The following is a 12,836-nucleotide window of genomic DNA, read 5'->3' on the forward strand; positions in this document are numbered from 1 at the left end:
CATTCTGTCAAGTTGAAATGAATGAATAAATAAATAAATAGTGAATAAAATAATTCTTTGTTTTTTTTGTTGGGGGGGAGGTTTTTGCTATAGGGCGCGTGCACTTGCCAGAAAGACAGAGAGAGACAGAGAGACAGAAAGCGAGAAATCACCTCCCACACCACCATCCCTTCTCCTCCATTCTCCTCTCAGGATCTTGGGCACGCATGCACACACGCCCAGCGTGAGTTTTAAGCCACAGGGTCTGGGACCCAAACTGCAGTCGACTACATGGGAGTCCAGCGATATAGCCATTTGACTGACTGTTGGTCCCATGAATAAAATAATTCTTTAGGAAAAAATTACAAATAATCAAATCCAATCTATCCACACTATTCAATAGAATTAATAAACTGGAATACAGGTTTATACGTCAATGTTTTGTCTGATAAGGTTGTGTTTCCCTAGTACTAGAACAGATCACTTTGAAGCAAGCTAAAAAACATCACATTTTGCGCGTCAATAAATCAGGACCAGAAACAAGACTGTGGTAGCCCAACTACCCCTCTAAGATGGCGCATGCCTGGGTGCCAGGGGGCCTCTGCGCACTACCCTGTGGAATCACGCACCCGCAGAGTACAGCATGCAGGCCTAGGCAGTCACTGAGCAAGACATCTCCCCGAAGCACAGGAACAAGGGGAGTGCTCACCTCCAAGTCATTGAAGAACAGGTGTGTGTCAGCCACTTCAAAGATCATCTCTTCCATCGTCAGACCCGAGCCAATAACTACTGTTGGGTCCTAGAAGGCAGTAAGAGAAAACGGACTTGACTTACAGCTTCTGGCGCTAGTTCTGAGCTACAAATACTTCAAAATTATTTTGGGTAAAGGTCAAAATAACATGGGCCCAAAATAGTGCTTCAAACGATCATTAATGCAATTCCATCCACAGTTACAAGGCTCTGGAGTTGAGCAATAGAGAAGATATGGACAAGATTTCAGCCAGCAGGGGATGTGGTCGTTAAGGCACTAGACTCCCACATGACTGAGTCTGAGTCCCGGACCTGGTGGCTTACTTTTTCATTCTCCGAGCACCACCCCCCAATTAGGTGAATTATTGTTATGACAAGTATAAATAAAATGATTCTTAAAAAATTAATTTTAGGATTTTTGTTTTTAGAAACTAGTTGTTTCAGGACCAGGAGGTGGCATGGTGGTTAAGGTGCTGGACACTCCCACATGGCTGACAACGATTCGAGTTCGAGACCTGGTGGCTTGCTTTCCTGCTACCCTGCTACCCACCCTGTGTGTCTCTCTCTGGTCAAATTAAAATAAATGAATGAATAAATCAAATTAAATAAATAATTCTTTTCTTTTTTTTTTTTTGTAGAGGTTTTTGCTATAGGGCACATGCACTCGCCAGAAAGACAGAGAGACAGAAAGCAAGAAATCACTCCCCAGTAGGGATGGCCATGCCACAATGCCTTCTTCTCCATGCTCTCGGGATTTTGGGCATGCACGCACACGCACCCGGCATGAGTTTAAGCCACCGGGTCTGTGACTCGAACCACGGTTGGCTACATGGAGGTCCAGTAACAGCCATTACACCAATTGCTGGTCCCTAAATAAGTAATTCTTAAAAGAAACTAGTTGTTTCATAGCACTAACAAAGCCGCAGAATTCTATTAAAAACAAACTGACTGTGTTACAGTGAGAAGTCACAGTCACCATTTCCCTTTCATGCTCTGATACCACTTAAAAGAAATCCACTTAATCTTTCTGGGAAATTCCCTGTTCCAGAGGAAATCCTAACTATTGCTAAAATAGTGCTATTTTTATACCCATTATTTTTCTAGCATGTACACACACACACACACACACACACACACACACACACAGTCAATTCCTAAAAATCTCATCAACCAGGAAGTTAAGAAAGGTGGAAGGATTGAATTATTTACAGAAAAATCAATATGAATTGCTATAAAATAAACCACCAGGGGCCTGCCAGTGTCATGGTAGTGAACGGTGCTGAACTCCCACAGGGCCAACCATGGCTGGAGTCCTGGACCTGATGGCTTGCCTTCTCAATTTCTCTTTCGCTCTTCAAATTTAAAATAAAGTTAAAAAAAAAAAAAGAAAAGAAAAGGTCAGCCTAGCTACTGAGGTGCAGTGGTAACACAAGGAGTAGCAAGATGAAGCCATGGAGCCAATTGTAGGTGCACATCCCCTGGCAGGCTTGGAGACATGCTCAGTGCCCTCCTGGGTGCCCGGGATGCTGAGCAAGCTGGGAAGTAGACTGTAGTATGAACAACACCCTGTTGAGGGTGCTTCTCTCCTTACACACATGCATTAAAAAAAAAAAAGCCAAGACCAGCAAGTGGCATAGTGGTTAAGGTGCTGGACTACCACATGGCTGACCATGTTTCGAGTCCCGGACCTGGTGGTTTGAAAATTATGCCAGGCGCATGTGCATGTGTGCCTGGAATCAGAGAGGAAAAGGGATTGCGGTATGGCCATTCCACCTAGGTGTAATTTTACTTTCCTTGTCATTGTCTCTCTCTTTGTCAAGCATGCACCCTGTGGCAAAAGACTTTAAAAAAAAAAAAAAAAACAAAAAACAATAAAAAGCTTGCGGGGGTGGGATGGGGACCAGTAGGTGGCATGGTGGTTAAGGTGTGGGACACTCCCACATGGCCAACCATGGTCTGAGTTCTGGATCTGAAGGCTTGCTTTCTCACTCTCTCTTTTTTTTCTCTCTCTCTCCCTCCCTGTGTTTCTCTCTCTAATCAAATTAAAAAAAATGAATGAATAAATAAAATTAAATAAATAATTCTAAAAAAAAAAAAAGAAAAAGAAAAAAAAGCTTGCGGAGTCAGTCAGTTGCACAGTGGTTAAGGCGACTAGATTTCATATATCTGACTTGGCAATTCAAGTCCTGGGCCCAGTGGCTTTAAAAAAACTCTCGGCGCACGCGGCTGAGTGCCCAAAATCCTGAGAGGAAAATGGAGGTGAAGGGATAGTGGTGTGGCCAGCCCAGGCGCAGGTGCATGAGTGCCCAAAATCCTGAGAGGAAAATGGAGGTGAAGGGATAGTGGTGTGGCCAGCCCTCCACATGGGGGACAGGAATGGAGGAATGGGAAAAGACTTCTCACTTTATCTATCTCTGGTGAGTACATATACCACACTGTGTAGAGCGGCCATCAGACACATGCAGAAATGAGGTTCTGTGAGCTTTATTTGCATAGCAATGAAAGCAATTAACAGAGAAATACACTAGCTGCATACTGTTATTAATACTGCAGAGCAGTATCAGATTAAAGGAAGTCACATGTGCGAATCAGAATCAGCCCCAAAAGATCAAAGAAATCACATGGTGCTAGTCATTTTTGCATCAGTCAACTAACATTTGAAATCAACTGGCTTTGCAATCCATTTCCTCTTCCTCCATTTTCTGCCCTATAAAATAATAAATCCGAGGCTGGTTTGTGGTCGTGGCGTTCTCCATCAGAGAAGTCGGGCCTACCTGAGCCTCACTTTAATATACTGTATATCGATGTGTGTTTATTTTTATGTTTATTTATAATCCACAGCACCGCCTACTCAGAAAAACATGTTCTGCCAAGCTGGTACTGACACCCCATAGCAAAAATAAAATGCAGTAGGCTCTTCTTTCTCTATAGAAGAAAATATATGTTTATATGCCAAGATCCAAAGATGTGATTATCATTGATCACAACAGTAAACTGTGTCATAATAAAAATATAGCCACTTGGGGGCCAGCAGGTGGTGTGGTGGTTAAAGGTGCTAGATTCCCACGTGGTCAACTGGTTTGAGTCCCGGACCAGGCAGCTTGCTTTCTCACTTTCTCTCTTTTTCTGTCCTTCTCTGGACCAATTAAAATCAATAAATAAAGTTAAATAAAAATAGTTCTTAAGAAAAAAAACAAACTAAGTAAATAAATAAACGAATAAACCACAAGTCCATATGCTCTTATTTTATATACCTGTATGACAAGCTTAGTTACAGTCTGAGTTTATGTCAGCCTGCCAGCCTGGTGCGGAATGGCTGTGGGAGAACCTTCTAACAGAAATATTAGTGACAGTGCAATATAACCAGAGGTAGGAAGACAGTCAAGGCAGTGTATTTCTTTCTTTCTTTTTTTCAGAGAGAAATTTTTGCTATACGGCATGCATGTTCACCAGAGACAAAGTGAGAAATTGCACCCACCCCCAAGAGGGTATGGCTACACCACGGTCCCTTCTTATCCATTCTCTTTCTGGAATTTTGTGCACACATGCACCGGTGCCCAGAGTGGAGTTTCAAGCCCCTGGATTAGGGACTCAAACAAAGGCGGGACATGTGGACGTCTGGAGCCTTACCCACCGTGCCACCTGCTGGCCCCAAGAGGATGACAGTCTTATAAAACTTATTCATAGACAGCCGGCCCCACAGCATAGTGCTAAAGGGCTGTGCAGAGATTAGATGCCACACAGTTGACTGGGGTTCACACCTGGACCCTGGTGGTAATATGCCAGGCAGGCACGCACACTCTGAGGAACCTGAAGGGATGGTAAATCGAGCAAGGAAGATTCCAGCATGATCAGTCACAGTGGTGGGAGTGGGAGTCCTTTCTCTTTCACATGCACACGCATGTGTTCAATCGGGAAGAAAAAAGTTTTTTTTAAAAAATGTATTCACTGGGGGAACCAGCAGTTAGCGTAATGGCTATGTCGCTGGACTCCCACGTAGTTGACCGTGGTTCGCGTCCCGGACCTGGTGGCTTAAAACTCACGCCGGGCGCCTGTGCGTGCATGCCCAAGATCCCGAGGGGAGAATGGAGGAAAAGGGATTGTGGTTGGGCCATCCCCCCTGGGGGGTGATTTCTCACTTTCTGTCTCTCTGTCTCCCCGTCCCCTATAGTGAAAACCTCTCCAAAAAAAAAAAAAAAGTATTCACTGGGACCAGCAGTTAGCTTAATGGCTATGTCGCTACACTCCCATGTAGTAGACCGCGGTTCACGTCCCTGACCTGGTGGCTTAAACTCACGCCAGGCGCGTGTGCGTGCATGCCCAAGATCCCGAGAGGAGAATGGAGGAGAAGGGATTGAGGTTGACCATCCCCCCTGGGGGGGTGATTTCTCACTTTCTGTCTGTCTCTGTCTATCTGGTGAGTGCACGCGCTCTATAGCCAAAACCTCTTAAAAAAAAAAAAAAGAAAAGAAAAGAAAAAGTATTCACAGAAACTGACAAGAGCCAGGACGTTAGTTAGTGTAAAATATAGTCTTAACCTTTTCAGAACAGCTTATCTGCCAGATAAACTGATATTTATGCCAAATATCAAGCAAGTTAAAATTTGTATGGTTTATTTAGCTTAAAAAGGCATGTATATGTATTTTAGAAGTATGGCTAATCTATGTATTTTAATGATCTACATCTGAAACACATGTGACTAAACAAAATGCTCAATTTGGGCTGTTAAAAGCAACTGAAGGGCTAGCAGGTTGAATGTGGGGGGCAGGGAGGGGAAAGCAGCAACTTAAGTGGGGGCCAGAAGGTTGTGGTAGCTGGGCACTGGGCCAACCACAGTTTGAGTCCTGGACCTGGAGGCTTTCTTTCTCAGTTTCTTTCTCTCTCTGGTAAGTGCACATGCCCTGCAGCAATAAAAAATAAACAAACTTTAAAAGTGATAAACATTAAATAAAGCTTTAAAAAGATATAAAGTAAAAGCAAAGGAAGGGGTAACAGGCTGGCCTGGCATATCTAACCCTGAGAAGACGCTGTGTGGGTCTTGTTCCTCACTTCCACTGTCACACAATGGGAATCTCAGCCAATAGCAGCTCTCAGCACTGCGTCCAAGTTTAGGCTCTACACGGACCATCAGATGTGCCTGACCAGGGCATCTGCCCCCCGTGAGTCATCTGGTGAAGTCTGACATGGGAAGTCAAAAGCCAATAGGGCAGAAGACCTGGTTACCTTTCCATACTTCTGAGCATAGGATCCAGTAAGCAGAGAGTGGAAGATGATGATGGTTTCATCCAAGTCCCACAGAAATACCCGCTATGGGAAGAAAATATAAAAACAGTGAGCACAGTGGCGTGGCACTACCCCGAACACTCCGTTAGGCTGACCCACATGGGAAGGTCTGAAGTGCAAGCACTGAGACCTCCCTGAGCACGCCCGGCACACGCGTGTCTATACTCCGGGGCAGGAGGAGGGTCAGAGTGTTAAGACTTTGTCAGGCGCTCTCCCTGTCTCTGGCTCACGAAGGTACAAGTAAATGGGTGCGTCGTACACAAGAACACGAGTGGGACTGGCAGATGGCGTAATGTTTACATGGCTGGACTCCCACCTGGGAGCTCCCAAATGCAGTTCCAGGACCGGAACTGGAGACTCAAAGCTCACGCCAGGCATGTCTATATGCGTGCCCCAAATCCCAAGAGAATGAAGAAAAAGGGACTGTGGCGTGGCCATTCCCCCGCCAGGGGGTGATATCTGTCTCTCTCTGATGAGCACACTCGCCTTATAAGCAAAAATCTCTCCAAACAAACTCCCAAGTAAAAATAATGAGTATTTTTTTTCAATCATAATGGAAGGAAATGAAAAATCAGGGCTGGCACTGCTGCCTAATGATTAGAAAAGCTGGATCCTACATGGCCAAATTCACAGTTCAAATCCCAGCCTCATTGTCCTGAAAAACATGCTGGGAGCATGTGCACGAAGGCCCAACGTCTGGAAGAGAAGGGACTGCAGCATGGCTGTGCCTACTGCAGGCGTATTTTCTACCTCTGTCTCTCTGACAAGCACATGTACCGTAAGGTAAATTTAAAAAAGGGTTAAAAAGAGTATTAATAAAGGAAAACTTAAAATTTACAAATATGTGAAAATTAAATGGCACAAAATGTTTCTTTCTTTTTGTTTTTAGTTTTTGCTGTGGGGTATGTGTACTTAGCAGAGAGAGACAGACAGACAGAGATGGGGAAAGTGAGAAATCACCCCAGAGAGGATGGCCAAGCCGCAATCCCTTCTCCTCTTGGGATTCTTAGCATGCACTTATGGGCTTAGCCTGATTTTCAAGCCAAAGGGCCTGGGACTCGAACCTCATAGTTAGCCATGTGGGATAGAGCTGCCTGAACCACCAAGCCACCTGCTGCCCAAATGGCACAATCTTAAACAATCAATGGGTCAAAGAAGAAATCACAAATGAAATTAGAAAACACTTTAAGCTGAATTAAAATAACACCATGATATATTAACTCTTAAAAAATAATACAGTAAAAGTAGTACTAAGGAGTCAGAAGGAAGCATAGTGGTTAAGGTGCTGGATTCCCATATGGCTGACTGTGGCTCAAGTCCCAGACCTGGTAGCTTGCTTTCTCACTTTTTCTCTCTCTCTGGTGAGTGCATGTGCCCTATAGCAAATTAAAAATAAAATAAAATAAGACCAAAAAAGCAGTCCAAAAGGGAAATTTATAGCTGTAAATGCACATTAAAAAAGAAGATACGGGGACCAGCAGATGGCATAGTGGTTACATCACTGGACTCCCACATGGTTGACTGCAATGTGAATCCTGGATCTGGTGGCTTGAAAACCATGCTGAGCGCATGTGCATGCGTGCCAAAAACCCTAGGGGTAGAGTGGAGGAGAAAGGACTGTGGAGCAGCCACCCCCCTGGGGGTGATTTATAACTTTACTTTTCACTATCTCTGTCTTTGACTCTCTCTCTGGCGAGCACACGCACCTTAAGGAAAAAAAAAAAGATAGCGGGGACCAGCAGATGGTTAAGGTACTGGACACTCCCACATGGACAGCCACGGTTTAAGTCTCAGACCTGGTGGCTTGCTTTCTCACTTTCTCTCTCCCTCTCTGGTCAAATTAAAATAAATGAATGAATAAATAAAATCAAATAATCCTTAAATAAAAAAAAAAGACAGCATTAAAAAAATAGTAATAACTCAGTCAAATCAGATCTACAGTCTAATTTGCACAACTTGAAGAATTAGGGGGAAAAAAGAGCAAACTAGATCTAAAGCCAACAGAAGGAAGGAAACCGAGGCTAGAGCAAAGGTAAATATTGCTAAAACAGAGAAACAATGGGGAAAAATCAGTGAGATGAAAAGACTCAAAGTACTAATATCAGGAGCGATTTTACAGAAATAAAAAGAATGAGCAGAGAATACCGTGAGTAGTTGCGGAGGGGCCACTCCTCGCGGCCCTGTGCCTTCTGACCACACTTGCCCTCCTGCCCTCCTCTGAGGTCGGAAGCGTAGCCTACTCTCTCCGTTAGGAGGTTATCTGCTCAACTAAACCAAGCCAAGATTTTTCAGTGCTGTTGGTAAAAGCAACTAGGAAGGCTGCAAGTTGCAAACATGCAGAAATGCGCCTTTACACTTTGTTTTCACGTGGCTGGTTTCTTCTGTTTGGGAGTTCAAGGGCACCCCCAGTACCTCCGTGAGTTTTAGACACAGGCCTGGTCGACCTGACAGGTGAGAAGTGATAGCAAGTGCAGCTCAGAGCCCCCTGTACCTCCAGCTCACTGTCCTGGGGAGAACTGGCGTCAGCTTTCCTCTTGCCGCGGTTCTTGCCAGGCATGTGTTTCCTGGACGGATCCTCCGCATCCTTACTGGGTGCAGTCTGGGCCAAGGATGGGCTTGCAGAAGGGTCTCCTGGAAAGGAAAGGCGGGACGTGTGGCCAGTGGTCACAGGCCACCAGGACCAGTGCAGGAGGGCAGCAGGTTCTCTACCCATCCGAGTCACCCAGCGAGGGCAAAGGCTGGAAAACGAAGCTTCCCAGTACGCGGGAAGGATGCGGGAACGAGCTAGCTCCAGATTTCGCACGCTCGCCTCCTGGTGGAAGAACACTCTGTGAGGGCGTTCTATTAAAAACAAACAAAACCCAACAGGGACCCTGCATCTGGTCGCTTCCAGATCAGGGCCTCTCACTGACACAGCCAACATCCTGGCCAGGTAACGTCTGTGGGGACTCAGCGTGCACTGTAGGGCATCAGCAAGGATGGGTACCACAGCCTCCACCCACGAAAGGCGAGCAGCACCCCTCACCGTGTTACAGACAAGGATGCGTCAGCACGCTGCCCTTTGCCCCTGGGGGCGGGTCGCTATGCAGGGCCCGCTGACTGAATCCAAGTGAGCACAGAAGACAGCAGCCATGCACGAGCACGAAGAGCACGAAGAGCGAGACGGCAAAGTCCAGGCTGAGGCATGCAGGATAGGCCACTTTCTTCCACCGACAGACGAGAAGGGAAAGTGAGATGGAAGGAATCTTATTTGAATCCTATTTTTTCTCCCTCAAATTTTATCTATTAATTCAACGACTGACTTTAAACCCACAAATAAAAACACTGTGTCCTCACCATTTACATGCTGTTTTGAATGATGAACACAGAGGGAGCAGCCTGGGCCCCATTTTGAGATGGGACAAGGCACTTTGCTCACGTTAAGGAGTGCCCATCTCTTAGAGGCCAGGGCCTGCAGGCTGAGGGGACTGGATGAAGTACACAGGACATAAGATGATCTCCGAGTCAGTCGGGGCGGAGGGCGATGAGTGTCGGCCTCTGTGTTTGAGACCCTCCACCACTTGGAGCAGTTGTGAAGAGCAAAGAGAGGCGTGAATACAAACTAAGGCAAGGTCACTTGGACTGTGTCAAAGCTGCGTAAGCGAGGCGCAGCCTCCACCTGCCAGTACCCTACCAGACCGGCAGGAGCGCGGGCTGCAGAGTGCTGCAGCTGATGGACAGCAGCGTGGCTGAACGTGGAACGCCCACGGCCACTGCGCTTTCCTCATGTTCCGTGACGCAACAGCCAGGCACCAAATTCTTATCAAACAGATAAATAAAAGTATGTGCATATTTGTATTTGGATATAGGTAGAAACCTTTTAGACAAGAGGTTTAATGCCTGGACATCATACTTGGATACATCTCAGAGCCGTGAACCTAAAATGGCATGTGAGATTTATGTATTCTGGGCCCAGCAAGTGGTGTGACAGTTAAGGCACTGGACTCCCACACTGCCACCACCACTTGAGTCCCAGCTGCAGTGGCTTGAAAATCACGCCAGGTGGGACCAGCAGTTAGCGTAATGGCTATGTCGCTGGACTCCCACGTAGTCGACCGCGGTTCGTGTCCCGGACCCGGGGGCTTAAAACTCACGCCGGGCGTGTGTGCGTGCGTGCCCAAGATCCCGAGAGGAGAATGGAGGAGAAGGGATTGCGGTGAGGCCATCCCCCCTGGGGGGTGAATTCTCACTTTCTGTCGCTCTCTGTCTGTCTGGTGAGCGCACGCACCCTATGGCAAAAACCTCTCAAACAACAAAAAAACAAAGAAAATCATTCCAGGCACGTGTGCCCAGAATTCTGAGAGGAAAATGCAGGAGGGGGGACTGTAGCATGGCACTCCCCAGTGGGGTGATTTCTCGCTTCCCCCCCTGTTTCTAACTCTCCAGCAAGTACACACGCCCTGTGGCAACTCTTACCCCCACATAATAACTACTGGTCCTTCACTATTCTGGGGGAAAGGACGACAGCTCTCCTGAGAATCTTGAAGGGATCCAAAGAACTACTGTTCTGAAGCTTCGGTAGGAGTCCAAAATACACTCAGACTAAAACCTGAGTCCTTCAGCTTCGACAAAATACGCCAAAATTCTGAAGACACTGTGTGACGAGTCTGCTAAGCCCGCACAGGGCAGGGTGAGAGCCGGAAATGCAGTCGTTTCGGGCCGGCCGGGTGGTGTGAGGCTGGGGCATTGGGGTCCCACACAGCCGACCTCACAGCTGAGCCCCAGCCCCAACAGCCTAAGAAAACGCAGTGTGTATGCAGGCAAATGGCCGGACTCCTGGGAAGAGTGGAGGGAGGGACTGCAGTGTGGCCCTTCTCCCTGGGGTGATTTCTCACTTTGCTTTCCTTGTCTCTCTAGTGAGCACACACGACTCCAGCAGACTAAACGAACGAACCCCAGCCTTCCCCGCCTGGTGTTGTACTGCCCCCAGCATCACGAGTGCACTCCTCACCAGCCACAACCGACCCCGCACCGTCCACGTACCCTTCACCTGCGAGCACGCCAATAGCACGGTCAGCAATCAGGCCGGGACAGAAGCCCCCCTACCATCACCTGCAAACAGCTGCTGGACAAGGTGCTCTCAGAGCCGCGGTGCTTACCAGAAGGCAGTCTCGGCGCCGCAGGCCCAGGCGCCATGACGGCAGGCCTCTCCGTCTGGTATGTGCCCACGGCTAGCGCAGTGTTCTCGGAGTCGCTGCCGGTCTGGCCCGGGACTGCAAAGCTGGAGCTGGGGTAGCAGGCCTGATACTGACTCTGACCAAGGACAGTATAGGTAGGGTAGTCCTGCAGGACAAAGGGAACAGGGAGGAAAACAAGACTCGGCTTTCAGCCCTCACTCTTTCATAATTAGTTTTGTAAGTCGTAATCCGACTTCTCATTTATCTACCTGGCAGTGACTCAGGAACGGTCCCTGGAGTGGGGCGGTGCAGTGTGCACTCACATGCATGAAGGTGTGCAGTGTCCTTGCCTCTACTCTGAGGACCTGCCCCCACTGTATGTGCTAGAGTTCTGAGTAAACTTCCCCACATGTTTTTTAAGAGAGACTTTTGGTATAGAGTGCATGTGCTCGCCAGAGAGACAGAGAGAGAAAGTGAGAAATCACCCCCAGGAGGATGGCTATGCCACAATACCCTCTCCTCCATTATCTTCTTGGGGTTTGGGGCACACATGCATACGTGCCCAGTGTGAGTTTAACTTGCAGGGCCCAGGACTCAAAGTGTGGCCAACTATGTGGGAATCCAGTGATGTTACCATTACACCATCTGCTGGTCCCTGGGCAGAATTTTGGAAGGAAATATTCTACTCTTTAAAAAGTTTTAAAATCAGAGCACTAGATTCTGTCCTTGACAGAAAAACAAAAACAGTACATAGTCTACATAGACATTTCTTAGCTTAATATATTGGGAGAAAACTTGAGGGACATATATGGCAAATGTTCTTCAACCACGACATTTAAATTGATGTAGTTTACTGTATGCCAATTACACCTAAGAAAGCTGTACAAAATAGGATAAAATACACAGATGAAATACACACCTTTAAAAATTCAATTGATACTGACAAGCAGTAAGAAGCTAGCTGATCAATTATCTAATTTTTTTTGTTGAGAGGTTTTTGCTATAGGGCGCATGTGCTTGCCACAAGACAGAGAGAGTCTGAGAGAGAGAAAGCGAGAAATCAACCTACAAGGGCATGGCCATGCCACAATCCCTTCTCCTCCATTCTCCTCTCGGGATCTTGGGCACGCACACGCATGAGTTTAAGCCGGCATGAGTTTAAGCCACTAGGTCCGGGACTTGAACCGTGGTAGATTACATGGGAGTCTAGCCACATAGTCACTATGCCAACTGCAGGTCCTGATCAATTATCTATTAATAGTCAGTGAGCGAAATACAGTTCATAGTGTGTGCGTTTGTGTGCGTGCATGCGTGTGCTTTCACATGAGCAGGAAGAGGGGATATTACATTGTGTGTGTGTACCTGTACATGAGCAGGAAGAAGGGATATTAGAGATGAAAAAATTCTACCACCAGAGGGGCCAGCAGGTGGCACGGTGGTTAAAGACACTGGATTCCCACACGGCCAACCGGAGTTAGAGTCCCAGACCTGTTGGCTTACTTTCTCAGTTTCTCTTTCTCTGTCCCTCTCTGGTCACATTGAAATAAACAAATGAATAAATAAAATTAAATGGAATAATTCTAAAAAACGGAGGAAAAAGTCCCACTAGCAGAACTCAATAATTTAAAACATTCTAGCTGAGGAGGGGCCAATAGGTGGCACAGTAGT

The 12,836-nt window shown here is 46.8% G+C and overlaps 1 protein-coding gene across 10 annotated transcripts in view; it reads right to left on the reverse strand.

Annotated features, from left to right (window-relative positions):
• The window catches only part of EYA3 (EYA transcriptional coactivator and phosphatase 3), a 106,031-nt gene that overhangs the window by 20,646 nt on the left and 72,549 nt on the right, over positions 1-12,836 (reverse strand). For 9 of the 10 annotated variants that reach the window (XR_001369498.2, XM_006164553.3, XM_006164555.3 and 6 more), the window contains 4 exons: positions 11,151-11,334; positions 8,504-8,643; positions 5,953-6,036; positions 689-778 (listed from right to left, as the gene is read on the reverse strand). Coding sequence is in view for 9 of the 10 variants with exons in the window: in XM_006164553.3 (XP_006164615.1) it covers positions 689-778; positions 5,953-6,036; positions 8,504-8,643; positions 11,151-11,334 (498 nt within the window). In the remaining variant the exon portion in view is untranslated. The remainder of the gene's footprint in view (positions 1-688; positions 779-5,952; positions 6,037-8,503; positions 8,644-11,150; positions 11,335-12,836) is intronic. The other variant, XM_014582534.2, reaches the window with a different exon arrangement.

The sequence above is a fragment of the Tupaia chinensis genome, unplaced genomic scaffold (assembly GCF_000334495.1).
Source record: "Tupaia chinensis unplaced genomic scaffold, TupChi_1.0 Scaffold143646_1, whole genome shotgun sequence".
Classification (NCBI taxonomy): domain Eukaryota; kingdom Metazoa; phylum Chordata; class Mammalia; order Scandentia; family Tupaiidae; genus Tupaia; species Tupaia belangeri.